This window comes from Oryctolagus cuniculus, chromosome 7 (assembly GCF_964237555.1).
Source record: "Oryctolagus cuniculus chromosome 7, mOryCun1.1, whole genome shotgun sequence".
NCBI lineage: Eukaryota > Metazoa > Chordata > Mammalia > Lagomorpha > Leporidae > Oryctolagus > Oryctolagus cuniculus.
Window position 1 is genome coordinate 143,807,378 of NC_091438.1, and position 26,856 is coordinate 143,834,233.

General features: G+C 44.5%; 1 protein-coding gene across 2 annotated transcripts in view; it reads right to left on the reverse strand.

The window, feature by feature from the left end:
• Positions 1-601: 601 nt before the first annotated feature.
• STX12 (syntaxin 12) overlaps positions 602-26,856 on the reverse strand; it is a 38,835-nt gene continuing 12,580 nt past the window's right edge. The window contains exons 2-9 of one of the 2 annotated variants that reach the window (XM_002716116.5): positions 25,816-25,885; positions 22,087-22,186; positions 15,427-15,564; positions 13,325-13,368; positions 10,404-10,509; positions 6,208-6,280; positions 4,386-4,468; positions 602-2,486 (exon numbers count right to left, since the gene is read on the reverse strand). In XM_002716116.5, the coding sequence (XP_002716162.1) occupies positions 2,391-2,486; positions 4,386-4,468; positions 6,208-6,280; positions 10,404-10,509; positions 13,325-13,368; positions 15,427-15,564; positions 22,087-22,186; positions 25,816-25,885 (710 nt within the window). In that variant the 3' untranslated portion in view covers positions 602-2,390. Of the gene's footprint in view, positions 2,487-2,515; positions 2,870-4,385; positions 4,469-6,207; positions 6,281-10,403; positions 10,510-13,324; positions 13,369-15,426; positions 15,565-22,086; positions 22,187-25,815; positions 25,886-26,856 lie in introns of those variants that run through there. The other variant, XM_051856792.2, reaches the window with a different exon arrangement.

Sequence of the window (26,856 nt, forward strand, 5' to 3'; positions counted from 1 at the left end):
TTCTCTCCGTCTCTCTCTCTCTCTCACTGTCTATAACTCTACCTGTCAAAAAAAAAAAAAAAAAAAGAATTTCTAATGTGTGGGGCCAACGTTGTGACACAGCAGGTAGAGCTGCCACTTCCGATACCGGCATCCCATATGGGAGTCAGCTCGTGTCCCAGCTGCTTCACTTCCAAATCCAGCTCCCTGCTAATAGCCTGGGAAAGCAGCAGAAGATGGCCCAAAAGTTTGGGCCCCTGAACCCACATATGAGGCCCAGATAAAGCTCCTGGTTCCTGGCTTCCATCTAGCCCAGCACTGGCTGTTACGGCCGTCTGGGGAGTGAACAAGCAGATGGGAGATCGCTGTCTCTCCCCCTCTCTCTGTAATTGACTTTCAAATAAATACACCTTTAAACAAAAAAATGTCTGATGTGAAGCCATAGTTAGGAGCCACTCTCCTAGAACACAGTCCTCACAAAGATAATCAAGGAGGAGATGAAGGCTTCTGAGCACAGGCTGTTAGAATCACCTGGCATCTCTTTGGCAACTACCATGAATTCTAGGCCAAGCTCCTATCTGCTCTCCCGGCCACAGTACAACCACAACTGGACCACACGGTATTACAGAACTACGAACACTTTATTTTACCCGAATTCAAATATTTTTTCAAAAAACTTTTTTTTTCTTTCATGAATGTTACAAATGATGTATCCAAGTCCAACCGAAATGTGGATCCGAAAGGGCGGTGACCAGAGCATCAGGGAATCGCCTCTGAAGCTGCTGCCTGGGCTACCTCGCCACCTCAACAGCTCTGTCCTGTCGTCCAAGGAAAGGCAGCAACACCTGTTCCACTGCCAATGCAACCCTCACCTGGTCTCCAGTCTTCTTGCCAAATCTTAATTTATTTCACAACAGCACATTATCTAATACCTACCCTCATTAGGGTGCAGACTCATAAAAACTTAACTACAAAAGCTTTTAAAATGTTTATTCGTATTAAGTAGGTGGAATGGTGCAAGAGTGCAAAGAAACTTAGGCATCTGGGCCCTTGTTTTCCCACCGTTCACATTAGCTTAGTACAAGATTAAGTGACATTAAGAGAAATGACAAAAAGGAATATAAATATACCCAGGGTGGCCAAATCCTCTAACTGAGTAAAGGATGAACCAAAACTGTTGGCCCCATTCATATTTAAGAGCCTAAACAGATTATGTTCCCTTTAACTTGTTCTAGGCCTGTGAAAAAGGGAAGTGAACAACATTTATATTACAAGACAGCAATCTTTTTTATTGAAACATATTTTGTCTAAACTATGCAAGGAGAGATTAATCTCTTGTTCATAAATTAGGGTAAGTCTAACATCACTATTCCAAACTATTATTATTTACAAAAATGAACCTTTGCTTTGCTTTATCACAGGTTCACAGGACTGTTTTAAACCAACTTCAGTATAGCTTTCAAAATCTCCCTGCTGTCAAGTGCCCAGGAATCCTTAGAAGGTAGGGGGCAGCTTTTGACAGCAACATTCATCATTTACCAGGAATGTAGAACTACAAGTGCATAACAACAAAACAATTAAATCATTCCAAACAATGCCTACTTGCTTTCCAAAAGCATGCTATGCCTAATTCTTCCTTTAGATGCAGACAGGTGGGTGAGGGGATCCCCCCCCCCCAAGACTATAGTGTTGTTCATTAAATTAACCTCTTGAAAAAGTGGGCAAAATGGCTTAGTGTGTAAGTGGATGAACTGCTGTGGGTGACACTAGCAGAAAATAAACTTTAAACCCAGATTAGGAACATGTACCCGAACAACTGATCAGCTCGAATAGATACTTTTCATTAAATCTTAAATCACATGTGCAATTTTTACTTTCCAGTTAAATATAGTGCCAAAATTTTGCAAAACAGAGAATAAGCTTCTTAGAAATTCAAATTAAAATATTAAATAATAAAAATTCCTGGCCTATTATACAGTTTCTGACATACTCCAATTATGCTGGGCGCCAGAAAGCAATTCATGTTAGTTGCTAGGAAAAAGGTAAATTTTGTATACACATAAAAAGACAATATTACGAGTCTGTAGTGTTGCCTGTCAAAAAAGAATACCTAGAATGGAATTTTCAATAAACTTTTGGGATACAGGGCAATCAGAATACAAGAGAAAGCAAAATCCACATAAATTAATTCCTAATTGGAGAAACCAATAAAATGTATACATATATTGATAAATACTGTCTCCATGGGTCACTAATTCCAAGGACTAGTTAGTAGTTAGTTTCTAACTAAATTGTTACAGGACGTTCTGGTATGTGCACTCCTCTTGTGATCAGTTTGTTCTGGCAAGACTCCAACCAGCACTTGCCCTTGAAAACAGTTCAGCAGGAGAAGGCTTTGAGGCAACCACACTTCATTTCCCATACACTACCCAGAAAACAATTATCAAGACTGCAATAATCACAGACAGGACAAGCACCAGGATGCACATCTTCTTGCGAGATTTTTTCTGGGGAAAGAAATATGTGAAGAAGACACTCATGAAACAAAAGTTTTAATATCTAAGACTCCAAGAGTGCTTCATAAATCTGCCTCCTTGTAATACAAAATTAACTCTATGCATGCACAAATAGGCAGAGAACATTCACAAAATCTCAACAGTCATCAGCACTAGCACTAGGCAGCAGTGTAAGTTTTAATTCTAGGTCCTTAAATACAGTTTTGCAAAGGAGACATACCTATTATGATAGAAATTATTTATAAAAATAATGCTATTGGGGCTGGAGCTGTGGCGTAGCGGATAAAGGTGCTGCCTGCAGTGCCAGCATCCCATATGGGCGCTGGTTCAAGTCCCGGCTGCTCCACTTCCAATCCAGCTCCCTGCAAATGCACCTGGAAAACCAGCAGAAATGGCCCAAATGTTTAGGCCCCTGCACCCACGTGGGAGACCTGGAAGAAACTCATGGCTCCTGGCTTCAGATCAGCCCAGCTCCGGCCATTATGGCCATTTAGGGAGTGAACCAGCGGACAGAAGACTCATTCATTCATTCTCTCTCTCTTTCTGCCTCTGCCTCTCTGTAACTCTACATTTCAAATAAATAAATCTTTAAAGGGGGAGGGGACAATGTTGTGGCATAGCAGGTAAAGCTGCCACCTGCTGACACTGGCATCCCATATGGGTGCTGGTTTGAGTCCCCACTGATCCACTTCCAATCCAGCCCCCTGCTAATTTGCCTGGGAAGGCAGCAGAAGATGGCCCAAGTACTTGGACCCCTGCACCCACATTGGGAGACTTGTAAGAGGCTTCTGGCTTTTGGCTTCAGTTTCAGCCATTTGGAGAGTGAACAAATGGATGAAGAGTTCTCTCTCTGTGTCTCTCCCTGACACTCTGTAACTCTGCCTTTCAAACAGATAAATCTTGAAAAAATAATAATATTTGTCATATGTATTTTAGTAAGTTTATACCTATTATAAAATTTAATATGCATTGGGAAAAAAAAGGCAAGCAGAAAAATAATCACCCATAGATCAAACTGTTGATGTTTTGATTGTAACTCCTGATCTTTTATCTATGCATACTGTCATTTGCATACATACTGTATGATGTTTGATTTTTTCTCACTTAATGTTTTATATAAGCATCTTTGTTAATACAATTTTTTCATAAATATAACTAAATCCTCACATCATATAATACCAAGTGGATGTATATAAAATTATTCCTTACCATTAGACACTAAAGACATCATGTAGTTTATAAAGGTAAAATTATTATTGAACACAATTTCTTTAAGAACAGGTAGTCTAAGAACATGGAAAATGACTAAAACACGACTTCCAAAAAGCCATGAAAACCAAACTGAGAGGAAAGGAGAAGGACCTCACGTTCACGGTATTTTCACACTGAGATAGAGACCCAGATAAATCATAAAACCAGTTTCAACTAGTAAGTAGAACTTTACTTTGCAGGAACAGTTCCAGTATGACTAAGCTCTACTTATTCAGATATAAATAACAGTTGAAGTGGTCTGTGTCCATCTTCTGTGCCAACAGTCAACATAAATCCTGTGAAACCCTGCTTTAACTGTACTTCTTCCTATCCTAATGGAAGCACATCTCAGCTGATTAGGATGTAAGATTAGCCTTACACCATTTATATTCTAGGTTTCATGCTAGCTTATGGGGTTATTAGTTTTGCAGCTCTGAGGTTTCTGTATATGTTTATTCATGGTCTGATGACATTTTGTAGATCTCCCTGCAAAGGAAATACTTGGGACTGGACCTGCAAGTATGACTGCTTGTCTCCAGCTTCAGCCTAAGCAAAAAGCTGGGCTGTGCTCAGAGTCAGTGCACTGTGGTGGCCCATGAAGTCTGCAGTACAGTGACTTTCTTTGGTTCTTGCTTTTACCTGATAGTAAGCAGCTCGCTGTAACTGATCAGTTGCTCTTTCAACGTGCACCTCTGAACTTTCCACATTGGCTTCTATGCTGTCTGCAAAGAGAAGGATGATGCATATTTTAGCACACCCAGATGTGTCAAGGCTAAAAACTGAACCTACTTCTGATGTTATGGGTTCCTGTTTCATTACTATCCCAGTTAAGAAATCAGAAGTTACTACCTGGATAAGAATATAGCCCTATTCTTAGAAATAAACACTGAAGTATTTAGGGACAAGGGACTCATCCATAAATGCTTCAGGAAAAATTATGTATATATGAATACATTCTCTCTGTCTCTGTCTTGCTCTCACTTGTACGTGCATATGCCCGTGTGCACGCAAACACACACACACACACAGAGTACATCAAAAAGCAAATGACGGCCGGCGCCGCGGCTCACTAGGCTGATCCTCCGCCTTGCGGCGCTGGCACACCGGGTTCTAGTTCCGGTCAGGGCACCGGATTCTGTCCCGGTTGCCCCTCTTCCAGGCCAGCTCTCTGCTGTGGCCAGGGAGTGCAGTGGAGGATGGCCCAAGTGCTTGGGCCCTGCACCCCATGGGAGACCAGGAGAAGCACCTGGCTCCTGCCTTCGGATCAGCACGGTGCGCTGGCCGCAGCGCACCACCCGCGGCGGCCATTGGAGGGTGAACCAACGGCAAAAGGAAGACCTTTCTCTCTGTCTCTCTCTCTCACTGTCCACTCTGCCTGTCAAAAAAAAAAAAAAAAGCAAATGACATAGAATGTTAACAAAAAGTAAACCTAAGTAAAGGTTAAAAGGAGTTCCTTGCAGTATTTTTATTTTTACAGCTTTTTATGAACTTGAAATTATTTCCATATAAAAAGCTTAAAAAAGAGTAATTGTGCAAGTTTCTGGAGATAAAAGTTGGGAAGCTAGTAGCTATTAAATAGAGATTTACCAAGAGGCTTTGGCAAGTAAATGAGGTTTCATGGAAACCTCACTTTAACTTCTACATTGATAACATAAGAAAACTGCTAGCACAATGAATTTTAAAAATCTTTATGGGGCTGGCACAGTGGCGTAGTGGGTTAGGCTACTGCCTGCAGTGCTGGCATCCCATATGGGTACCGGTTCAAGTCCCGGCTGCTTCACTTCCAATCCAGCTCTCTGTTGTGGCCTGGGAAAGCAGTAGAAGATGGCCCAAGTCCTTGGGCCCCTGCACCTGTGTGGGAGACCCAGAGGAAGCTCCTGGCTCCTCATCAGTGCAGCAGTGAATGGAAGACCTGTCTCTCCCTCTGCCTCTCCTCTGTGTAACTCTGACTTTCAAATAAATAAATAAATCTTTAAAAAAAAAAAAAAAATTTAAGGCCAGTGCCATGGCTCACTTGGCTAATCCTCCGCCTGTGGCACCAGTACCCCAGGTTCTAGTCCTGGTTGGGGCGCCGGGTACTAGTTCCAGTTGCTCCTCTCCCAGTCCAGCTCTCTGCTGTGGCCTGGAAGGGCACAAGTGCTTGGGTCCCTGTATCCGCATGGGAGACCGGGAGGAAGCAGCAGACTCCTGGCTTCAGATCGGCGCAGCGCTGGCCATGGCGGCCATTTGGGGAGTGAACCAACGGAAGAAAGACCTTTCTCTCTGTGTCTCTCTCACTGTCTATAACTCTCTCTGTCTCTCTCTCTCACTGTCTAACTCTACTTGTCAAAAATAAATAAATAAATAGATGAAAAATCTTTAAATAACTTTTCTAAACTTTAATTCTATAGCTGACATGTCTTACTTGTTGCACCAAACACTATCAACTCACCTCAAGGTTAAAAGTGCCAATAATACATACCAATCAGGTCACCCTGGTCATGGATCATCATGGCCAAATCTTTAAATATCTGATTGACATCCAAAATATCTGCCTAAGAAAGACAAAAAAACTATTAACTACCATTAAGCAACACGTTAGCAGATTTATTTCTTCTACTTACCTAAAGTTTTGGCTGTTAACATAATACATGTGTTTTCTTTTTTGTTTTATTGCTTTTTAATTTGAAAGGCAGAGGGAGAGAGAGAGAAAGAGAGAGAGAGAGATTGATTGAGATTGATTTTCCATCTGCTGGTTCAGTGCCCAAATACCCACAACAGCCAGGCTGGGCCAGACTGAAGCCATGAGCCAGGAATGCCATCTAGGTCTCCCAGGTGGGTGGCAGGAATCCAGGCACTCAAGGCATCTCTGCTGCTTCCCAGGGTATGCATTAGCAGAAGCTGGATCAAAATGGAAGTAGAACTTGATTCCAGGTACTCTGACATGGGATGAGCCCAGTAGCTCTTCACATAGTTCTACAGCCAGTCCAAGGGGCAGAGGGGCTTCCTGCTTGTGGCTATCTCCTCCTTGCATTCCCTACGTAGCATGATCCTCTGTAAACAGAGGTACGAAGTCCCAGTATGTTGTCGCTGGGAGGCACTCACAGGCATTCCAAGCTGGGCTTAACCTAACCATGCCATAATACCCACTCCTCTGTTTTTAATCTATAAATGATGCTTTTTCCACAAATAGAAAATGATCTATCACTACCCACCTAATATTGTAAAAAAAGAAGGCAACACGAACTGAACATGCTACCTGGGAAGCAGCAAGATCACCCAGCCCAAACAGCCTAGAGGAGAAGCTGACATGCTGGTACGGACAAATTCTGCATGCACTAGCCCTAAATTGAGCCTAAACTGGGCCTTACAACAAAGCCTATGAGTGCCTCCCAGCAACAACGTACTGGGACTTTGCACCAGGGAGCTTAGACAGCTTACAGAGGACCATGTTGCCTGGGACTGCAAGGAGGAGATACCCCCACAGGTAGTCTCTCTGCCCCCTGGACTGACTGTAGAACCCTGTGAGGAGCTACTGAACTCTACATTGTCACTTGGACATTTCCTATAAATAGTTCTCAACTGATTGACTAAGAGACGCTCAGTTTGCGGATGGCAGTTCCAGGGTGAATGGCAAACACCCTTTTTGGAAGGCTGCTACTCTGACAGAGGAAGGTAACAAAGCTACCTTTTTATGGATGTTAGCAGTTTATTGACCGAATATTTGTAAATTGTCTGTTTGGGCAGGTAAAATTATGTAACGCAGTGTTTGAAACAGGAGAAAAATAGAAGGTTAAGCCTCTACCTGCAATGCCATATCCCATTTGAGTGCGGTTTCGAGTCCCAACTGCTCCACTTCCAATCCAGCTCCCTGCTAATGCACCTGAGAAAGCAGTGGAAGATAGCCCAAGTACTGGGCCCCTATACCCACATGGGAGACCCAGAAGTAGCTCCTGGCTCCTGGCTTTGGCCTGGCCCAGCCCTGGCTGTTATGGCCATTTGGGCAGTGAACCAGTGGATGGAAGATAATTTGCTCTCTCTCTTTCCTTCTCTCTGTATCTCTGCCTTTCAAACATAAAAATAAATCTTAACCAAAAAAAAAAAGGGGGGGGGGGTTTGCCCAGATAGGGCATGGCACTACAGAATTTTGAGATGTGCATTTGAGTAGCACATACTGATGTCCATCAGAAGAACTCCTAGGTTCAAAGGGTAACCAGACCAGCTCTCTGCTGTGGCCCAGGAAGGCAGTGGAGGATGGCCCAGGTGCTTGAGCCCTGCACCCGCATGGGAGATCAGGAGGAAGCACCTGGCTCCTGGCTTCGGATCGGCGTAGCTCCGGACGTGGCAGCCATTTAGGGGGTGAACCAGCAGAAGGAAGACCAAAACCTTTCTTTCTGTCTCTCTCTCTGTGTCTAACTCTATCTGTCAAAAACAAAAAACAAAGGGTGACTGGAATCATAACTAGCATCTCAAACCTGTGCTAAGATTCTTTTATAGTTGGGGCAGTCTGCAAGTTGCTGTGGATACGTATGGCTAAGTGGCATGGGAGTGTGTATGCAATAAGTACAGATAAATAAGAAAGGGATTACATAGGAAATGGCTAACAAATAGTGTATAGAAGGGTGTGCAGAAGACCTTGTGAAAGAGGTAGCATGTGAGTGCCTTTTTTAAAGAAGTTATTTGCTATATATATAGCCAAACTTGAATTTTTTTTTTTTTTTTTTTTTTTTTTTTGACAGGCAGAGTGGACAGTGAGAGAGAGAGACAGAGAGAAAGGTCTTCCTTTGCCGTTGGTTCACCCTCCAATGGCCGCCGCGGCCGGCGCGCTACGGCCGGCGCACCGCGCTGATCCGATGGCAGGAGCCAGGAGCCAGGTGCTTTTCCTGGTCTCCCATGGGGTGCAGGGCCCAAGCACCTGGGCCATCCTCCACTGCACTCCCTGGCCACAGCAGAGGGCTGGCCTGGAAGAGGGGCAACCGGGACAGAATCCGGCGCCCCGACCGGGACTAGAACCCGGTGTGCCGGCGCCGCTAGGCGGAGGATTAGCCTAGTGAGCCGCGGCGCCGGCCCAAACTTGAATTTTTTTTTAAGATTTATTTATTTATTTGAAAGATAGAGTTACAGAGAGAGACAGTGAGAGATCTCCCATCCACTGATTCACTCACGAAATGGCCACTATGGGCAGAGCTCAGCCAGGATGAAGCCAGGAGCTAGGAGTTTCTTCTGGGTCTCCCATATGGGTGTAGGAGCCTAAGCCCTCAGGCCATCTTTCACTGCTTTCCCAGGTGCATTAGCAGGGATCTAGATCCGAAGTGGAGTAGCTGGGACCTGCCTATATGGCATGCCAACACCTTAGGTGGTGGTGTAACCCGATATGCCACATGCCAGCCCCCCTTAGTGCCTTAAAGCAAAAGAGAAGCCACATAAACAGAAAAGAAACTGAGTTAAAGAGCAAAAAAGGGCCGGTGCTGTGGCGTAGTGGGTAAAGCTGCTGCCTGCAGTGCCAACATTCCATATGGGCACTGGTTCCAGCCCCGGCTGCTCCACTTCTGATCTAGCTCTCTGCTACGGCCTGAGAAAGCAGTAGAGGATGGCCCAAGTCTTTGGGCCCCTGCACCCACGTGGGAGTCGTGGAGGAAGCTCCTGGCTCCTGGCTTCAGATCGGCACAGCTCCAGCCACTGCGGCCAATTGGGGAGTGAACCATCAGATGAAAGACCTCTCTCTCTCTCTCTCTCTCTGGCTCTCCTCTCGCTGTATAACTCTTTCAAGTAAGTAAATAAATAAATATTTAAAAAAAGAGAGAGAGAAAAAAAAAAAAGTATGTCATAAGATTTAATTGTCGGGGCCAGTGCTGTGGCCTAGTAGGCTAAGCTTCCATCTGCGGTGCCAGCATCCCATATGGGCGCTGGTTCGAGTCCCGGCTGCTCCATTTATGATCCAGCTCTCTACTATGGCCTGGAAAAGCAGTAGAAGATGGCCAAAGTGCTTGGGCCCCTGTACTCCAGTGGGAGACCCAGAAGAAGCTCTTGGCTTCTGCCTTCAAATGAGCCCAGCTTCAGCCATTGCAGCCATTTGGAGAGCAAACCAGCAGATGGAACATCTTTTTCTGTCTCTCCCTCTTGCTCTCCTTAAATACATAAATAAATCTTTAAAATTGTTGTTGCTGGGAGGCACTCATAGGCTTTGTCGTAAGGCCCAGTTTAGGCTCAATTTAGGGCTAGTGCATGCAGAATTTGTCCGTACCAGCATGTCAGCTTCTCCTCTAGGCTGTTTGGGCTTGGGTGATCTTGCTGCTTCCCAGGTAGCATGTTCAGTTCATATTGCCTTCTTTTTTTACAATATTGTCTATTTTATCATTTACTACCATAAAATACATGCACATAAGTGGATTTGTGCAGTCCCAGTGAGCAGTAAAATATTTGTTTCCCTTGCTCTGTTCTTCTTGTGTCTTTCTCAAGGAGACCACGTGACTGAGGAAACAATTCGGGTACTCCTGAGCACCAAGGCCTATATCCTGACAATGGTTTAAACTCACCATTGTTAACACTGAAACAGACAATATACAAAACTCATACACGCCTCATTTCATATTTTTCATAGTAACTGGGAAAAAATTCAAGTGTACTAAATCCAGATAGCTGCAGACGGTCAAACAGGAAACACAACTTGGCTCTTACCTCCAGCTGCCGAATTGCTGTCTCCCTCTCTTTAATAAGCTCCAGGTCCTGCTCGGTGATGGCCGCCTCGTCCTCTTGGCTCTGCATCTGGTTCCACTCCTCATGGCTACAGGGAGACAGATACACTGAGTCCTCTGCTCAAGCTGTGACAACACCTATCTACAATACTGCCATTGCCAGCAAAGCCTCTCCAGACTCATTTCCAGGGTTACAACTCCTCTGATATCAACACGAAGTCCTGGAGGGCCACACTCTTCATATCAAGAGGCAAAGAGCTGGTAATAGGCTCCAAGGAAACAGAGTGTCAGCTTCCATAGGCAAAGCTGAGATGAAGTGGAATTACGAGGGTTGGGATTCCTGGCTGGTTCCATTGAAGGGTATACTCTAAAGTCTTGCTAGGATTTGCCAGACAAGGAAAGCAATGTGAACTCACTGAAGGCATGCTTCCTATTATAGTAGGCCCAAAACACCTTGAAATCCACTGTTGTGCATTTTCCCAACATATGGATGAACCATCCTTCTTGGCCACAGTATTACAGAACAGCCTCCATGTGCTGGAGATGCGAAGTTGATAAGAGAGTCCCCCAGACCTCCGTGGAACTCGAGAACATCATGTAGGGTGATGGATAGAGATCTATGATAAAATTCAGCATATTAAGTTCTAAACTAATGTCACAAATATGTCTAAGGGATTAGCTTAGGGAAGTTAAGAAAAGATAACTCCTTCAGATACAAATTGTCTGCTTTTCCTCTTAATATTCCTAGAAGATGAGCTGTGCTAATTTAGAGGTGAGTAAGCAGATACCCAAGAACTCCGAGGAATGCAACTCTGAATTAGAGGTAAAATGATCCGTAGACGTGTGGGTTCATACCTATTCCTAATGAGTCAAGGTCTCTCCCAAACACACAGACATCAAGGGTTTCTTGGAATTTTTTATTCACCTTGACATTATTCCTGTCATAATTCAAATATCTTACAAGAACCTATGGTTTGACCTTTTATTATGTGGATTATCAATTACCCACCACAGATCTCTTTTATTTTGTCCTCCTTTTTTACTCATTTCCCTTTTTTTGTTTGTTTGTTTTTATTTTTATTTTTTGACAGGCAGAGTGGACAGTGAGAGAGAGACAGAGAGAAAGGTCTTCCTTTGCCGTTGGTTCACCCTCCAATGGCCGCCGCGGCTGGCGTGCTGTGGCCGGCGCACCACACTGATCCAATGGCAGGAGCCAGGTCTCCCATGGGGTGCAGGGCCCAAGCACTTGGGCCATCCTCCACTGCACTCCCTGGCCACAGCAGAGAGCTGGCCTGGAAGAGGGGCAACCGGGACAGAATCCAGCGCCCCGACTGGGACTAGAACCTGGTGCCGGCGCCGCAAGGCGGAGGATTAGCCTAGTGAGCCGCGGCACCGGCCTCATTTCCCTTTTAAGATTTATTTGTTTGTTTGTTTGAAAGGTAGAGTGACAGATCTTCCATCCATTGGTTCACTCCTCAGATGGCTGCAATACCCAGGTTTGGGCCAGGCAGAAGCCAGGAGCCAAGAACTCCATCCTGGTCTCCACATTGGTGGGAGGGACCTAAGTACTTGGGCCATCCTCTGTGGTGGAATGAGAAAGTGAGAAGGTCATGTCAAGATGGCCACTGACATATGTGGTGGAATGAGAAGGTGAAAAGGTCATACCAAGATGGCCACTGACAACAGAAACTGACTGACAACAGGTCGTGATTGGATGGCTTCGGAAACCACATGACAACAGTGCCTGACTGGCAACAGGCTGTGACTGGATGGCTTTGGAAACTGCCTGGCAACAGGCTGTGATTGGTTAGGGCATAGACTGCCCCTTGACGGGATTGGCTGCCTTGGCTATATAAGCAGCTGTAGCAACTGAAATAAACGAGTCTGTGGGCTGCTTGCCTCAGGCCTGCTTTCACCTGACTCCCGGGGTCTGTGTGGTGACTCCACGCCTCTTGCCCCCACCACACTCTTCCTCTCAGAAATGAATCCACCTCAACAATCCTCCACTGCCTTCCCAGCACATTAACCAGAAGCTGGATCAGAAGCAGAGCAGCCAGGATTGGAACTGGCACACTGATATGAAATGCAGGTGTCACAAGCAGTGGCTTAACACACTGTGTCACAATGCTGGCCCTACTCATTGATTATTTTTCAAGTCAAAAAATAAGTATAGAGATATATTGGCCAGCACTGTGGTGTAGCGGGTAAAGTTGCCACCCGCAGCACCAGCATCCCATATGGCCGCTGGTTTGAGACCTGGCTGCCCCACTTCTGATCCAGCTCCCTGCTGATGCACTTGAGAAGGCAGCATAAAATGGCCCAAGTCCTTGGGCCCCTGAATCCACATGGAAGACCGGGATGGAGCTCCTGGCTCCTGGCTTCGGCATGGCCCAGCCCTTGCAGCCATTTTGGGAGTGAACCAGCAGATGGAAGACTTCTCTCTCTCTCCCTATAACTCTTTCAGTTAAATAGGTAAATTTTTTTTAAAAAAAGATTTATTTATTTATTTGAAAGTCAGAGTCACACAAAGAGAGAAGGGGAGGCAGAGAGAGAGACGTCTTCTATCCGCTGGTTCACTCCCCAGTTGGCAGCAATAGCCAGAGCTGTGCTGATCTGAAGCCAGCAGTCAGGAGCCAGGAGCTTTCTGGGTCTTCCCATATGGGTGCAGGGGCCCAAGGACTTGGGCCATCTTGTACTCATTTCCCAGGCCATAGCAGAGAGTTGGATTGGAAGTGAAGCAGCCGGGACTGGAACCAGTACCCATATGGGATTCCAGCACTGCAGGCAGCAGCTTTACCCGCTTTGCCACAGCGCCGGCCCCAGCAGATAAATCTTTAAAAAAAATTATAAAGATATAGGCTCCCATCACAATTATCCAGCAGGTTGTATCAATAATTATTTTACCTGTCAAACGAGACAAGCTGCTCCTCTCTTTGCCTCTCTTCCGCCTAGAAAACAGATGGCATTAATTGACATTATTCAGAAATATGTCACAGACACCAAAAACAAGGGTTTCTTTAGCTACAGTGTGACATAGCCCTTGGCTCCAACAGCATCTGTATGATGACACAGGACTCTGGCAATCTGTCTTAACTAAGAAAAAGGTTAAAAGCAATTTTGCCTTCCACTTTGGACCTAGACCAGAAACCACACTAAATAGTATGAAGAACATGGACAAGCGCAACAACAACCCTTTTTAAAAATGGGAGGAAAGGGGGAAGGCAGGTAAGGAAAGGGTTTAAATCTTTCAAGAAAACAAATTTTAAGAAAATGTAAATATTTTCTTCATAAATATAGCATATTAGGTATTATAGTGGCAAACTCACTCCAAAAATCAGATTAATACACATATTATTCTGTAATTTAAAAACAAACTAAGAAATGTTAAAGATAAATCAATTTCCATTTTATCTTCCTATAATGGCAATATAGGACAATCCAAAATGAAAGAAATCCAAAAATGTTACCCACCCAGAACAACACTATGGGGTTGTTTGATTTTGCCCTTCCTCCCCAGATCAAGAAACAGTGAAAATGTCCTAGAAACCCACTTAAGTGCTCTCTCCAATTATATCCCCTCTCCCCCATCAGTAAAATGATCCTGACTTTGTGACTGAGAAAATCATTTCCTTGCATTTTCAAAACAGTAACATATATCTCTGTTCCATATAATTTTGCCTGTGTCTGAACTTCACCTAAGTGGAGCTCTGCTGTTTGCTTTCTTTCACGCTTCATTTGCATCACTCCAGAGGCTGCCAGTCGCATGCCTGATGCTGAATGCAGCCACGGTTCATTCATTTTCTTTCCTCTATGATAACTTGGTGCAGGAGTGTCACAGAGTGTTGATCCCTTCTACTGTTGATTGACATCTGCATGCTTCCAATTTTGAACTACTACAAATCATGCTGCTATGAACATTACTGTACACTCTGGTACACCTTGTTAGGTTTCCCTAGGGTGGAAGTGCTAGGTCATAAGGCACGCACGTATTCTATAGATATAGTTAAAATAGTGCCCAGAGGGTTGTTCCAATTTACACCATTACTGGCCAGATAGGAAGGTTCCTGGTGTATCATATCCACAACTACCCTCACTGTATCTCAGGCTCACTGTGGTTTCCATCTGAAATTCTACGATTACTAAGGAAGCTGAGTACCTTTTCATTTACTTGAGCTTTATTTAAAATGATACGCATGTGTTTATTTGCCGTGTTCCTGCAGGTTGACATTTGTACTCATGGAGCGAGTGGATAAAATGGCTCAGGGCCGTGGCATCAGACTACACTGGCATTACTCATCACCATATTCTCACAGGAAAAAAAAAGTCAACTTGTCCTTAATGAAGCCTTATATATAAACAATTAATCTTGACCTCTCAAAACACATCTTTTTAATAGTCTGTATGATGAAATGGGAAGTACATATGAAGTACTTCAGCTTCATACAGAAATACATTTACTTCCAAGAAAAGCACTTGAGTAATTGAGTTGCAGGCTGAACTACAGCCACTTATTTTAGGGAACACCATTTTTACTTATGTAATATAGTTTAATTAAAAACTTGGCAAAAATGTTTATAAAACTTTTGTATGCTTTTTGATATATACATATAAACATTTCAGATGGCAAATACTTGAAAATCAACAATGTGAGCCTCCCACTTCTAAGAACACAACAGAGTGGTGGCAAGTAAAAACAAACACAGAAAAAAACAGATTTTTGGAAAACCCGTATCTACCACTATGAAGCATTTCCCAGTACTTAAAGTTTTCTGCTGAAACTCACAGTCACGAGTTTTTCCATTTAATTTGTATATAAAATGTGTCAACATCTAGAAGACTTGCATATCTTGGAACCAATGTTTTCTGAATGATAAATATATGATGTTTTAAAAATCATACAATGATAAAAATTCCGAAGTGTAAGATAAAACAATGTAACTGGCTGTTGTCAAGTTCTGGTACGGCATCAGAAGGGTAAGCGCGACGCCCTCGGGGAGCCCACTCACAGACAGCCGCGATCCAGCTCTTGCTCTGGCAATGCTCTCCTTCTCCTTTTCCGATACCCTTCTCTGCACAGCCTGGAAACTGTTTAAGGCTGCAGAGAAGTCATTCATGAGGCGTTCCTTCTGAAGTTTCTGCTGGCGCTAGGAAATGAAGCAAGAACGAGAAATTTCCTATTAACCTAGAATCATCTGTTTTAGTTCCCATTCAAAGCAACAGAGATTTTCAACTAGAAAAATCAAGAAGTGGACTCATCTTTTTCCCGCCCCCTAAAGATGTTTTTATTTATTTGAAAGGCAGATTACAGACAGAGAGAGGAAGAGCGACAGAGACATAGATCTTCCATCCACTGGTTTACTCCCCAAATGGTCACAACAGCCAAGGCTGGGCCGGGCTGCAGCCAGGAGTGAGGAACTCCATCCAGGTCTGCCACATACACAGCAAGAACCCAAACATTTGGGCCATCACAGGCACATTAGCAGGAAACCAGATCAGAAGCAGAGCTGGGACCCAAACTGGCACTCTGATATGGAATATAGGTGTCCCAAGGGATGGCTTAACCTATTAAGCTACAATGCCTGCACAATACAGACTACATTACTAAGCTGGCTGCTTCTGTTTCTCAAAAAACACACATAGGGGGCTGACGCCGTGGCTCACTTGGCTAATCCTCCGCCTGTGGTGCCAGCATCCCATATGGTGTCGGGTTCTAGTCCTGGTTGCTCCTCTTCCAGTCCAGCTCTGCTGTGGCCGGGAAGGCAGTGGAGGATGGCCCAAGTGCTTGGGCCCTGTACCCGCGTGGGAGACCAGGAGGAAGCACCTGGCTCCTGATCGGCGCAGAGCCGGTCATGGCAGTCATTTGGGGGGTGAACCAACAGAAGGAAGACTTCTCTCTCTGTCTCTACCTCTCACTAACTCTATCTGTCAAATTAAAAAAAAAAATTATTAAAAAAACACACACACACACACACACACATAGGGCACTCACCCTGTGCCAAAAAACAGAAGTAAAAGCTCACCCCGACTTCAAATACTTTAACACCTATTTTTAGATAAAGGATGTAGACAGGCAAGTCAAGTCATTATTAGTAATTGCTATATCCAGTAAATGCCACAGGAGTTTAGAGGCAAGAATCAGTAAGAAATTAAGTGGCCAAAAAAGGCCTCAAGAGGAGGTGGACATTGATGGAAAAAGGGCATGAAAAGCTCAAGGAAGGGGTAAGCTTGTGGAAGCATGAGAAGACAGTGAGCAAAGGCACAGCGGCAGAAATCTAGAGGTTTTTACAGGGACACAGTGTAGCTAGAACCAAAGGTTTATTCATGAGTGGCTAAAAGATATACTGGAAAAGCAGGGAAGGGGCTGATTTTAAAGGCAATGAAGATTTCTAAGGGAGCTTGATGGGTACAAAATGGTAACTTAGGGGCCAGTGTTGTGGCATACTGGGTAGGACCACTGCTTGCAATGCTGGTATCCCAAATGGGCATTGGTTTGTGTCCCGGCTGCTCCACTTCCAATCCAGCTCCCTGCTAAGGGCCGGGGAAAAGCAGTGGAAAGTGGCCCAAGTGCTCAGACCCCTGCTATCATCATAGGAAGCCTGGAGGAAGCTTCTGGCTTCAGCCTGGCCCCAGTGCTGGCCATGCGGCCATTTGGGGATTGGGCCAGCAGATGGAGGATTTCCCTGTCTCTCCCTCTCTCTCTGTAACTCTGCCTTTCAAATAAAATAAATAAATAAAATTTTTATTTGAAAGGCAGAGTTACAGGGGCCAGCGCCGTGGTGCACTAGGTTAATCCTCTGCCTGTGGTGCCAGCATCCAATATGGCGCCAGGTTCTAGTCCCAGTTGCTCCTCTTCCAGTCCAGCTCTCTGCTGTGGCCTGGAAAGGCAGTGGAGGATGGCCCAAGTGCTTGGGCCCTGCACCCACATGGGAGACCAGGAGGAGGCACCTGGCTCCTAGCTTCGGATAGGTGTAGTTCCAGCCGTTGCGGCCATTGGGGAGTGAACCAACAAAAGGAAGACCTTTCTGTCTCTCTGTCTGTAATTCTACCTGTCAAATAAATAAATAAAAGTCTAAAAAAATAAAAATGAAATGAGTTTAAGAAACATTATGACTTAGCCACTGTGGTAGGAGAAGAGGGATAAAGTCAAGAACAACTCAAATTTCAAACCAAAAAGAATGATAATACTGAAAGCAAGTTTGGGTGATGAACTTTTTTTCCTTTTTCTAGGATTTTTAACTTTAAATAAACAATATTATATGGGGCCGGTGCTGTGGCGTAGCGGATAAAGCTGCCACCTGCAGTGCTGACATCCCATATGGGCACTGGTTTGAGACCCAGCTGTGCCACTTCTGATCCTGCTCTCTGCTATGGCCTGGGAAAGCTGTGGAGGATGGCCCAAGTCCTTGAGCCCCTGCACCCACGTGGGAGACATGGAAGAAGCTCGTGGCTCCTGGCTTCAGATGGGTGCAATTCCAGCCACTGCGGCCAACTCGGGAGTGAACCACTGAATGGAAAATCTCTCTCTTCTTGCCTCTCTTTCTCTCTGTATAACTCTTTCAAATAAATAAATAAATCTTTAAAAAATAATAAACATTATAACAATAAGGAGGAGGGAGACATCATTTCCCAAGCTCTCCATCCCAAAATTATCTTTTAAATATTTTATTATAAATATTTTCCATTATGATCTTTGATGTTATCTATATTCATCAAGTTGATCAGGTAAATTTTTTTTAAGATTTATTTGAAAGTCAGAGTTACACAGAGAGAGGAGGAAAGGCAGAGAAAGAGAGAGAGAGAGAGAGAGAGAGAGAGAGAGAGAGAGAGAAGAGAGAGAGGTCTTCCATCCGCTGGTTCACTCCCCAGTTGGCCACAATGGCCAGAGCTGCGCTTATCTGAAGCCAGGAGCCAGGAACTTCTTCCAGGTCTCCCATGTGGGTACAGGGGCCTAAGGACTTGGGCCATCTTCCCCTGCTTTAACAGGCCATAGCAGAGAACTGGATTGGAAGTGGAGCACCCGGGTCTTGAATCAGCACCCATGTGGGGATGCTAGCACTGTAAGTAGCAGCTTTACCTGCTATGCCACAGCACCAGCCCTGATTAAGTAAATTTTATGTAAACATTTCTTTTAGACACTTTCCAGTTTTTAACTATTTCAAATAAACCTGAAGTGAGCCATTTTAATAGCTAATATTTATACAGTGCTCACCATGTACCAATACTGTCACATAAAACAACTCACTTAATTTCATAACAATCTATAAATTAGGTCCTGTTATAGCTCCTATCTTACCAATCAGAAAATCAAAGCACAGAGCGGTACACAATTTGCCCAGGATCTCTCAGTAAATGGCAAAGTTGGAGTGTAAACCCAGGACATTTGCATCTAAAGTAAACAGTTGTTATTTTCTCTCAGATTTTCTACTTCCACCTTAGGACAAATTTGCATGAATGGGGAAATTTTGGTCAAAAGGCACAAACTTTTTTATGACAATAAATACTGTCAATTAGCTTACTTAAGAGTTTTGGGTGAAGCATGAGGAATTCAGTACAATATGTGAAATTTATTTGAAGGCAGTATATTCAGGAGGAGATGTCAGAACACAAACTGGCCAAATGGACCAAAACTTAGGCTAGGGCACGAGGCTGGAAAAAGATCTAGGGACCATAATCCTAGGGGTGACAGGGAAATCTGAACGTACATAGGACTCCTGAGGGAGGAAGCACAGCAGGAGAAAAGTGCACAACCAACGGCCGAGCCCTGGGGGAGGCTCACTTCTAGGAGGTGACAGCCTCAGGGAAGAGGGCTGAGATCTGGGGGTTGCCAGAACTGGGGAAGAAGGAAAGAGAATCATGGAAAGGAACTTGCGGTAGAGACAGGATGTGCAAGAGGGTCAAAGGAAACTGAAGAAAAGTAAATAAACATTCAAAAAAGGCCACTGGATTTGGCAGTTAAATCACTAGTGATGGCAAGTAAACATGGAAAAAAACTGAAAGTAGGAGTTATGGTTTGTGTATAAGATAGTCATAAAAAGATGGGTTATGGGGCTAAGATTAACTAGATGACAAGAGTAGAAAGAAAAAAGGGCACTCAGCCAACAGGCAAAAAGGAATCAAGGAGTTGTATTTCACCAGAGAGGGTAATTTGTGGATCTATTTTGTGTGCGTAATGATCCAAACTAATGGATGGGAACAATGGCATGCATAATCCAAAAATAATTTCTGCTTGCCTTTAGAATACGTTAGATGAGAAACTTTTGGTAGCAAATTTAACTTTCTATTTATATTTCGCTTAGGCTACTATTTAACCCTTAAGCACTTTGAATATTCTGTCTGCACCAGACCCATAGACTCCTTTTTTATTACTATGAAAAAAGTGCACATTGCTTAAGTGTATAGCTGAGAAGAAGAAAGGGGTAATTTGAGAGCTGTCTGGGGATGCTGGATGGCAAGCAGGAACTGGCTCCTAAATGAAGTCAGCATGAATAACATCTAAAACACTCACAGATGGATAACTAAAAAGTGATTACAGCAAGATGACTTTATTTTTTTAGCCAAGATCAATTAGGGTTTTCACAATTTTTATATTTTTAAAAATGAATTAATTTAATTTAATTTGATAGGCAGAGAGAGAGAGAAAGAGATCTCCCATGTGCTGGTTCATTCCCTATATGACACAACATCAGAGCTAGGCTTGGTCACGCCAAAGCCTGGAGCCAGGAACTCAATCCCATGCAAGTGGCAGGGACGTAACTATTTGAGTCATCACCTGCTGCCTCCCAGAGCATGCTTTAGCAGGAAGCTGGAGTCAGGAGCCCCAGCCCAGACTTGAAAACAGTAGCTCTGATAGGGTATGCAGGGGTCCCAAGCAGTGTCTTATGCGACATACCTGTCCTTTTTTATAACTACTTTGCAGCGGGATGACAAAGCATGCAGTCTTCCCTCCTTTCTTTTGAACAAGAGGGCACCAAAACTCCTGACTGAACATATGCTACATTAAATAGGACAAACCAGTACTTTTCAAACTTTTATGACAGAAATAGAAAAAAATCTACAGTATAAATTTGACTTTATGACCTGGTACCATATGCACATATATGCATAAAATAAAAATTTCATGTATAGCTGGCATTGTGGCATAGTGGGTAAAGTCACTGCCTGCAACACTGGCATCTCGTATGGGCACCGGTTCAAGTACTAGCTGTTCCACTTCCAATCCAGCTCCCTGTTAATACACTGGAAGATAGCCCAAGTGTGCTTGGGCCCATGCACCAATGTGGGAGACCCAGAAGAAGCTCCTGGCTTTGGTCTAGACCAGCTCTAGCCATTGAGGCCATCGGGAAACAAACCAACGGATGGAAGATATGTCTCTGCCTCTCCCTCCCTCTTTCTCTGTAACTCTGCCTTTCAAATAAAGAAAATAAATCTTTTTAAAAAATTTCATGTAATAATATTTGCCCTATTTATGGTACACATTCTGGTTTTTCTACTCTATTTCAATTTTTTAAAATGCTGACCACAACACACTGAAATGATATCCTGTTCTATAGTTACAACCCACAGTTTGAAAAACAATTCAGAAGGCTTTGTCTTCAGAGTCATCAGGGACAGGGTATCATCATTTAAAACATCCAATAATGAAAAGCAGTGCAAATTAAGTGCCCCCAGTGAATGGTATGGAAGCTGAAAGCAAAGCAGAATCATAATGGGCTAACATAGGTGAAGGCAGTCTTCCTGGAAGAGGAAGGATTTGAGAAGGCCATGGTACAGGTAAATGAGTCAGCCACAGCGAAGGAGAGGCCACAAATGACTTCAGGAAAGCATGAAGAAAAGTCATGACATTGTTAAAGGAACAATGAACATCAATAAAATTGTGTTTTTAAACGACTGAAATGACCACTGAGCAAAGTGGCTTGAAGGTATTCTTGGGGCCAGTGTTGTGGTGCAGCGGGTATGGAATCCTGTTTGCTCTGCTTCTGATCCAGCTCCCTGCAATGCACCTGGGAAAGCAGCAGGGGGTGGCACAAGTGCTTGGGCCCCTGCTACTCAGGTGGGAAACTCTGAGGGAGTTCCAGGCTCCTGGCTTTGGCCTGGCCCAGCCCCTGCGATTGTGGCCATTTGGGGAGTGAACCAGCAGACAGAAGATCTCTTTCTGTTTCTCCCTCTTGTTCTCACTCTTTCAAATAAATAAACCTTAAAAAAAACAAAAAACACAACAACAGAGAAACCGTTTCCCCTGAGCATTTCCTTAGCCTGAGATCTATAAATGAATCATGATGGGATGTGAATATGACTGCAAAATATGAAAAAAAAATTATAGATACTGGGTACAAAACAAACTAGGACCAAGCCTCCAAACATAAAACTGCTAACCAACTCCAGAAAGATACACATAGAGATCCCTCCTCCATTAAACCCATTTGATTAAAACATTGATAACAGATTATTAATAACAGCAGCAGCCACCACATGTGGAGTACCTACACATGCCAGACACTTTGCTATACTAAGTGTACACTTTCTCTGTATCAGCACAATGGTCACATATCCCCCACTTTACGGGTAAGGAAACAGGTTCAGAGGAGGGCCATCTAGCACTTGGGGCCAAACTGCGTTTGTTTCACATACTGCCTGCCTACTGAATAAGCAAAACAGGAAGTACCAACCTGTTCTGAAGCAGATAAGGGAAGGGGCAAGGATCCCAATTCCTTCAGCAATTCATTTGTTTCCTTGGCCAGCTGATTGGTGGAGTGTTGTAACTGTTGCCTAGGAGAGAAAAGATCTGTTTCAGGATGTTGTCATTTCTTGGTGCTCAGAAATATTACCCCTGTAAACCCACTTCAAGGCATCTTCACATCACTGAGCAGAAAGAACCTGCCTCACTGACACCTACTGAAGGAAGCACAGATTGGAAATTTTAACTCTTGGGGAGAAAAGAAAAGTACATTAGCAGTTCTAATAAAAAAAAAAAAAAAAAGAAAGAAAAGAAAAAAGGGGCCAGCACTGTGGCGTAGCAAGTAAAGCCACCGTCTGCATCCCATATGGGCACCAGGTTCAAGTCCCGGCTGCTCCACTTCCAATTCAGCTCTCTGCTACAACCTGGGAAAGCAGAAGTAGACACAAGCTCTTGGGCCCCTGAACCCATGTGGGAAACCCAGAAAAAAGCTCCTTAACCCCTGGCTTCAGATTGGCCCAGCTCCGGCCATGGTGCTCATTTGGGGAGTGAACCAGCAGATGGAAGACCTCTCTCTCTCTGCCTCTCTGTAACTATGCCTTTCAAATAATAAATAAATCTTAAAAAATATATATATATATATTATATATATATATAAATAAAGTAAATGCTACCTATACCTAAGTCTTACCTGACCATTTCAATCCACTAAACTCTCTCATAAAACTCTCACAGTGAATTGCCCAGGACTTCTGCATAGCTAATGTTTGTCTTAGTCCACTGACCAGAATCCAGGCACAGATGGCTGAATAAAATGTTTATCAAAAGCAATGCTTCAGGCCGGCGCCGTGGCTCACTAGGCTAATCCTCCGCCTTGCGGCGCCGGCGCCGGATTCTGTCCCGGTTGCCCCTCTTCCAGGCCAGCTCTCTGCTGTGGCCCGGGAAGGCAGTGGAGGATGGCCCAAGTGCTTGGGCACTGCACCCCATGGGAGACCAGGAGAAGCACCTGGCTCCTGCTTTCGGATCAGCGCGGTGCGCCGGCTGCAGTGCGCCAGCCGTGGCGGCCATTGGAGGGTGAACCAACGGCAAAAGGAAGACCTTTCTCTCTGTCTTTCTCTCTCACTGTCCACTCTGCCTGTCAAAAAAAAAAAAAGTTAAAAGCAATGCTTCAAAAAAAAGGGGAAGGAGTGGCTGGCGTTGTGGTGTACCAAGTTAAGTCACCACTTACAGCGTCAGCATCCCATATGGGTGCCAGTTCAAGTCCCAGCTGCTCCACTTCCAAACCAGCTCCCTGCTAATGCACCTGGGAAACCAGCACAACGCAGCTGGAGTCCTGGGCCCCTACCATCCACATAGTCAAGACCTGGAAGAAGCTTCTGGCTCCTGGCTTGGGTCTGGCCCAGCTGTGGCCATTGTGGCTATTTGGGGAGTGAACCAGAGGATGGAAGATCTCTCTGTCTTTCCCTCTTTCTGTAACTCTGCCTTTCAAAAAAATAAAAATAAATCTTAAAAAAAAAAAAAAAGCATCGCTTCCCACCTACCCTAGAGGACAATCTCCTAAGACCTATGCTCATTTCCTAGCTTAAAGCTGCTTCTTTCTCGGCTTTATCCTTGGCTCCCTATCTGCTCTTTATGCTTGACTTTGTGGTTCTTCCCTCCAAAACAAAGAAGCCCTACGTAGTTTAAAATTACATAAGGAGTAGAGAGGGAAGGAAACCAGAGAAGGAAGAATATGTAATATAATAAGTGGGATTGGAAAGCAATGGAAACATGTAAGAGTCCTTTTCACTCACTGCTTCTTTCCTATGCTCTCAGGCATTTCTACACAGGTTTTAAGGGAGGTCAGAGAAACCACATGTGGCGGTCTGAATGTTTATGCTCCCCTAAAATTCACATGTTGGAATCCTAACCTCAGGTTTAATGCTCTTATAAATGAGGCTTCTGGGGCTGGCACTGTGGCATAACGGGAGAGCCGCCACCTGCAGTGTTGGCATCCCATATGGGCGCCAGTTCTAGTCCCAGCTGCTCCTCCTCCTAACCAGCTCTCTGCTATGGCCTAGGAAAACTGCAGAAGATGGCCCAAGTCCTTGGGCCCTTGCACTTGTGTGGGAGACCAGGAAGAATTTCCTGGCTCCTGGCTCCAGATCAGCCCAGCTCCAGCTGTTACGGCAATTTTGGAAGTGAACAAGTGGATGGAAGATTCTCTCTCTTTCTCTCTCTGCCTCTCTATAACTCTGCCTTTCAAATAAATTAATTAATTAAAAAAAAAAAAAGAGAGAGAGAGATTCCTTGGGCATTAAGCCTAGGTTAACAAGTGTGTGTTCCCGGGTGGGCACTGTGGTACAGCAGTTTAAGCTATGCTTGGGATGCCTACATCCCATATCAGAATGCCAGTCAGAGTTCTGGCCACCCTACTTCCAATCCAGCTTCCTGCAATGCACCTGGGAAGGCAGCAGATGACAGCCCAAGCAGCATCCACATGGCAGATCCAGATGGGAGTTCTGGGATCCTGGCTTCAGCCTGGCCCAGTCCTAGCTGTTGCAGGCATTTCGGGAGTGAACCAGAAGATGAAAGATCACTCTCTCTGTCTCTCCCTCTCCATCTCTGTCACTCTCCTTTTCAAGTAAATAAATCTTAGCAATAAGAAAAAAGTCCATGTTCAATACTTGAGTACCTGGGTTCAACTCTGGAGTCAGTTCCTGACTCCAGTTTCTGACTAATTCTGTTCCGAAGAGGCAGTGACAATGGCTCAAGTAATTGGGTCCCTGCTACCTGTGTGGAGTCCTGGACTGAGATCCCAGCTCCCAGGTTCCTCCCTGCCTGGTCCTGGCTGTTGCAGGTATTTGGGAGTATGAACCAGAAGATAAGACCTCTCTCCCTGTCTGTCTCTGACTCAAATAAGTAACCAAACTTTTTAAAACAAGTGCCATCAAGTGGCCTTGTCCCTTTTACCAAGTGAGGACATAGCAAGAAGGCACCATCCATGATAAAGCAGGGCCTCACCATACACTGTATTTGCCCTCTCCCTTACCTTGGCCATCCCGTCTCTAGAACTCTGAGAATATACCCATGCTGTTCATAAACCACCAGTTTACAGCATTTTGTTACAGTAGCCCAAATAGATTAAGATACTATGCTAACAATTATTAATTTGCTTCACTGAAAATGGGCCTCTAGGATTTGAACACACACACACACACACACAGACAAGAATCAAAAATAAGAAGGAGTTGACCAGAGGCCTGAAATCCCAGACAGTGCTAAAATACCCAGAGCTATTTCACATCTCTCTTAAACACACTCATAGTAATAACAGTCATTCTCTCACTTCACAATGTCTAGGACGGGAAACAAAGAATATTTATTGTGCAGGATATTTTAAAGATGAAGAATAGAACTTCTAAAAGCAGAAATGGAGTCAAAGAAAGATGGGATAAAAACAATCTGGAGCTCCCACCACCAGTCTACTCCTCTACCCCAGGCTACCCTGAATTACTTTTCCTGTGTTACATAAAGTGGGAACTCAAACCAGACCATACCACCAGGAGGCCAACGTATACTCCTACATCGTCAGCCTCTCCCAGCTCCAGCTAGTCCCTCAGGACCCACTCCTCTCCTTCTCACTCCACAGATCTGAAACCTACACTGCCATCAAGCAAGGACATTAAGGACATCCTCAGAGAGCCCTCCCCAGACCCAACCTTTTCAGGAAGCTACTCACAGATTTTCCTGTAGCTTGCTTGAGTCCTGCTTAGTTCCTAGTTGGCTCATCAAATTCTTTATCTGAGCAGCTGGGGAGAGTAGGGGGAAAAAGTTTATTTAAAAGAAAAACACATCATGAACACCCGACTTCTCAGATCACTGGTTTCCCTAATCTTGAATAAGTACATGCAACTAACAGAAGCCTTGCTATGATCTAAACCCTGGCATACACATTTCTCCAAAAACTAGTTACAGGCTCACCTTTCTCCTACAGAGTAATATGCCACTAAGTAGAAGGTGATGGTTTTGTTTATCATCCCCCAAAGAACTTGCTGATTTTTCCAGATCTTTCATGGCACTGGTTAAAAAACCCATCCCCTTTGGAATGGCCTTGATACCTACTATCAATTCACATCAATGAAAATGTTTCAACTCACAAATACAATAATTCTTCTATAGCAAACAGTTCTGGAAAGACAATGTATGTTTTTTATTAATAATAGGTTACCACTGATTGAGCATCTCCATGTGTCAGGCACTGCACTAAGGGCTCTGTGGGCCAGCACTGTGGTGTGGTGGGTAAAGCTACCACCTGCAACACTGGTATCCCATGTGGGCACTGGCTCAAGACCCAGTTCCCCAACTTTGGATTCACCTCTCTGCTAATGGCCTGGGAAAGCAGCAGAAGATGGCCCAAGTGCTTGGGTGCCCGCACTAACATGGGAGACCCAGAAGAAGCTCCTGGCTCCTGGCTTTGGCCTGGTCTGACCTAGCCCTAGACTTTGGGGCCATTTGAGGAGTGAACCAGTAGATGAAGATCTCTCTTTGTCTCTCTGTAACTCTGTCAAAAAATATTCTTGGCCGGCGCCGTGGCTCACCTGGCTAACCCTCCGCCTATGGTGCCAGCACCCCGGGTTCTAGTCCCAGTTGGGGTGCCAGGTACTAGTCCCAGTTGCTCTTCTTCCAGTCCAGCTCTCTGCTGTAGCCCGGGAGGGCAGCAGAGGATGGCCCAAGTGCTTGGGTCCCTGCACCCACATGGGAGACCAGGAAGAAACACCTG